The sequence below is a fragment of the Morone saxatilis genome, unplaced genomic scaffold, assembly GCF_004916995.1.
Source record: "Morone saxatilis isolate NCDOM2014 unplaced genomic scaffold, NCSU_SB_2.0 Contig21, whole genome shotgun sequence".
Classification (NCBI taxonomy): domain Eukaryota; kingdom Metazoa; phylum Chordata; class Actinopteri; family Moronidae; genus Morone; species Morone saxatilis.
The window spans coordinates 1,396,170-1,400,950 of NW_023339774.1; the positions used below are offsets into that span (position 1 = coordinate 1,396,170).

A 4,781-nucleotide genomic window follows, 5' to 3' on the forward strand; every position below is an offset into this window, starting at 1 on the left:
AAGACTAAGAACAAGACTTTCAAATTAATTATAATTTAGTTTAGGTTTAGGGTCCATTAAAACGCTTGAATCATATATGGCTGCTACTCCACCTCCTCGGCCTGTGCCTCGAGGAATGTGAGTATTAATATGACTGGGGGGGTGGATTAATTTAGGCTAACATACTCATCTCTGATCAATATTCACAGGAAATAATAATATAAATATTAATAAATAAATAAAATCAAAATTAATCCAAATCTCTCATTTTACATGAATTACCTGCAGTTATTGTGTTCAGCATTTGGGTTCATTGTAAAGTTCATACTTTTTTATACACAGTTTATCATATATATATATATATATAGTAATATGCTCTGAATAAAGGGAAGAAAGTCTTTTATGTTGAACAATTTTTTTGTGTGGGTTGCATACTAGCCATATGACTGTGTGTAGAAGTATGCAAGGCATTCAGATCAAACAGCACCCTTCCTTTTTGCAGCGCTAAAAATATATGCTATGAAAGTGGGTTCCAACTGAATGACTATGGAATAATGTGGATCCTTGGTAAGACCAGTTGAGAACCACTGCTCTAACAAATCTTTCAGATTTGCAAATAAATGCAGAGCTATAGATAGATAGATAGATGGATAGATACTTTATTTATCCCGAAGGAAATTCAAGTATCCAGTAGCATACGAAACATACATACATTAACAAAGCAAACTTAAATTTACAACTTTTCAAACCAGTTTATAGATTTCTGGACAGAAAGATGTGTATTGCTTCACACACTTTGTTTGTTGTATTTTTATTTACCTAGAAACAAGTAATATATCTGTGTTGAAACAACAAACATTTTATGCCTCGAGAGAATACCTTCAAATTTGAATGTCCACTTGGACTCAAGGATGAACTGATTTGAATTTGGTGGTCAAAAGTCTCCCCCTCAAAAAAACAGATTTTACAATTGGTCGGTGATGAATTGGTGAAACTTTTGACTGAAAGGTTTAGGGCTGGGGTTAAGGACTCAAGAATTGTGACGACATGTTTTAAAGGTCACTGTGATCTCACAGTGTTCTAAAAAAAAAAATTTTGTGCCAATATTCAACACCATAACTCAGGAACAGAGGGGGAGATTGTGACAAGTTTTCACAGTTGGTCAGACAATTCATTGGAAACACTTTTGACTCAAAGGACCTTTGAGGTCTAGAAACAGCTATATACATTCCGTATGAGCCAATCTGGATTCAGGACTAACCACAGGAGATGACCCAGTTGTCTAGCCATCACAATTTGGCCCTTGTCAGAGTCGCTCAAATCCTCACACTGCCCATTTGTCCTGCTTCTAGCACATTAACTTTGGGGACAAAATGTTCACTTGCTGCCTAATATTTCCCACCCACTGACAGGAGCCCTGATAACCAGATAATCAGTGTTATTCCCTTCACCTGTCAGTGGTCACAATGTTATGGTTGATTGGTATATATTGCAAGCAGATCAGATAAATACACTGGTGCATGACCATGGAGAGCTTTGAAGGACCAGTGTGTAGGATTTAGTGGCATCTAGCATGAATTTTCAGATTGCAATCAACTGAATTCCGTTCAGCCTTCCAGGTATGTAAGATAAACTACACTTGCGGAAGACACAAAAGTGTAGAGGCACTGTTTAGTTTGTCTGTTCTGGGATACTGTAAAAAAAACTAGTTCAACATGGCATACTCTGCCAGAAGAGAGCCCATCTCTCTTTAAATAAAAATGGCTCATTTAATGAAAACGTACCTATTAATATTATATTCAATTCCTGCTGATAGATCCTCCTCAATGTCAAACACTGGACCTTTAAAGACGAGTAAAAGGAATTTAAAATTAATAAGAAAATCTATTAATGTAACTTGTATCTTGTATATCTGTATTGTATGAGCCGGGGATTGGACCGCCAACCTTTCGATTAGGGGACGACTCACTCTACCTCCTGAGCCACAGCCACCCCAAATGCGTGCATTAGTCTCTCTGTGTCGATCAGACAGAAAAATGTATGCACTTTAACTATTTTTTTTTTTTAGATTATGGAAAGCAGACATGGTGATGTACTTTACATGGGCCCTAAAGTTTATTTCAGAATCACACACCACAATTTCTTGTGCTACAGATTTACATTATGTGGCCACTTTATTTCTCTGAGTCAAAAAACCTCTAGCTGCAATTTCTATAGGTTAAAAATATTTTAAAAACACATTTTAAAAAGAGCATCATCTAAAAAGAGCACCAATTGTTAGTTGCAGCGGTTGTTTTCCTCCTCTCTATGAAAGTCAACAAATACCACAGCTGAAAGGGAGAATGCCTCCTGACCCAGGCCTTAAACCAGGTATGCAGTGTGTCCAACCTGCTGCTGCTGAATGAACAGTCACAGGGCAGTTTAACACACAGTGCTGCTGTTTCACCCTAATCCCAGTCACACACACTCTGCTGACTCAGCAGGCTGATGCGTGACTGTCCTGTCTGTTGTGTTGTTGTTCAGTCCCAAAAACACACACGCATACACACACAGATACCTTTTAATACCTTGTAAAACATACAGTGGCTTTAGACATATCAAAGGTAGGTAGGTACACAGATTATCTGCCCTCTTGGGTGCTAATCCAAATCACGACAAAGCTGTTTTACCACAAATGCATCACAACTTTCCCCGTGCTGGTATCGCCACTGATCTCATAGTTGACATTGTGCATTGTGATATCAGGCTGTTCTGCCATGGCAACCCATGTTATTAAGCTGCAGTCCTTCCAAGAAAGAAAGACAGACGCTTGGGGATGGAGGCTTGAAGATAGTCAATTGTTGAGTCTCATTCCCAGGGTCACAAAGCCTACCATCTTTCTAGGCTCTGATTTGTTGTTTTCGAGCCATAGAAACCTGATTTTCTCACAGATTACTGTCTCATGTACTACTGTCAGGATATAGTGAAAGTTTCAGCGAATATGACAAAAGTTATTTTTATAAAAGTTATCTACTGCAGCTTTAACATTGGCAAAGCAGTGTGTTAAGCTTAGTTACTATACAAGTTGCCTTTCTTATTCTCCCTGACATCTGTCCTCTTTGCCCCACTCTAGAACGAACTTTCAGATGATGATTTCAGATTAGAGGTCACTCAGATTCATAAGGTAGGTGTCTCAATAACTAACAGGACTCAAATTAATTATTGTGTTGAATGCCACCAACTGTATACTTAGTTGCGCGTGTGTGTGTAGGATTTCACAATGGAGACATTTGCAGGCCCAGTGTTTGCCAGCCTGCGTGGCTCTTTAGGAATGACGGAGCAGGAGTATCAGCAGTCGCTATGCTCTGAAAACTGCTACCTCCAGTTCATCAGCAATTCCAAGAGCAAGGCCGACTTCTTCCTAACGTGAGTCACTCACACGCCGTGGTTCCACTGTTTTCATAAGAAGCAAACCTTTGTTTTGGAATGAAATCCTATTTGCCTAACCTTTAGCCCTGCATGTATCTGTAACCATAACTCTTACTCTCTAACCCCAACTGTTGCCTTAAGCTAACACCATGCCCAGGAATAACAGAAAATTAGCTTACACATGCACAGTGCCGAGATCAAAGAAACTCCTTTCAAAATAATTCATAAGGTTTACACATTTGCAGAAAGGGGACCCTTTTACCTTTGTAATATGAGAGATGAAACATTAGAGCACATTAGTTTTCCTCATCCTCGTCCTGTGTCCAAAAGATGTTGGTTACCTTTGGCATCTCTCAAATTTATTTTTCTATATGAATGATTTAAATTCCTCTATTTCTGACATGATTCATTGAAACATCCTTATGGGTGAAATACTCACTGTAGTAAATGGAAATTTTGTTTGTCTCTTTATAGATTTTTATATAAATTCCTCATATTCCTCTTCTTTTTTTCCATCTACTATGACAACATATTGTATTATATTACATGTATGTATTCTCCATGAGTATAAAAAACTATGACAGAGGCTTGCTTATGTGTGCAACTGCCTCTTTTATCTTTTTAAAAAAAAAAATCTTTTTATCAGTTTAAGAAAGCAAGTTGTTGCAGCTCTAAAGCTGAATGACACATTTAATCACTATATGTCCAATATTTTGTGTCAGTATCTGTCAAATCTTAGACAAAATGTAGAATATCATCATTCTAAAAGTGTAAGAGGAGTTTGGTATGTTGTATCATTGATGGGATAGAGATCTACTTACTCAATGCTTTTGAACTTCTAGAAATGATAAGCGCTTCTTTTTGAAGACCCAGAACAAAAGGGAAATCAAATTTCTTCTGGCCAACCTGAAGATCTACATTGAACATCTGAGGAAATATCCCCATTCACTGCTTGTCAAGTTTCTAGGTACACACACACACACACGTGCAATGACAAGATATCTAAACAAAGGAGAGTAAGCGCACTAGCTCATTAGACTAGACTATTTATTTACACTACACTGATTAATACATATCTATATCTGATCATAGGTTTTATTATTTTGAGACAGAGTGTGGGAAGGTTTCACATGTGTGTTGACTAAAGGTTTTTAAATGGGGGAAAAGTGCTGCTGGACTTCCCTCTAGACTGAAAAGGCTTATTGAAATGCTAACTACATACCATATCTGTGAGGTCACAGCTGCTAATGGAATTAAAATAATTCATCATTCATAATTGATTATCATAATTGAATTAGAAGTACTTCATACCAGGGATGGAAGTTACGAATTACACATGTTACTGTAATAAAGTCGTTTTTTGGGCTACTTTTTTTTCAAGCCTGTAATTTTAC

The 4,781-nt window shown here is 37.4% G+C and overlaps 1 protein-coding gene across 1 annotated transcript in view; it reads left to right on the forward strand.

Annotated features, from left to right (window-relative positions):
- Positions 1–4,781, forward strand: part of pip5kl1 (phosphatidylinositol-4-phosphate 5-kinase-like 1) — a 14,968-nt gene that overhangs the window by 4,233 nt on the left and 5,954 nt on the right. The window contains 3 exon segments of the mRNA XM_035668216.1: positions 3,092–3,142; positions 3,230–3,384; positions 4,230–4,354. Coding sequence (XP_035524109.1) covers positions 3,092–3,142; positions 3,230–3,384; positions 4,230–4,354 — 331 coding nt within the window.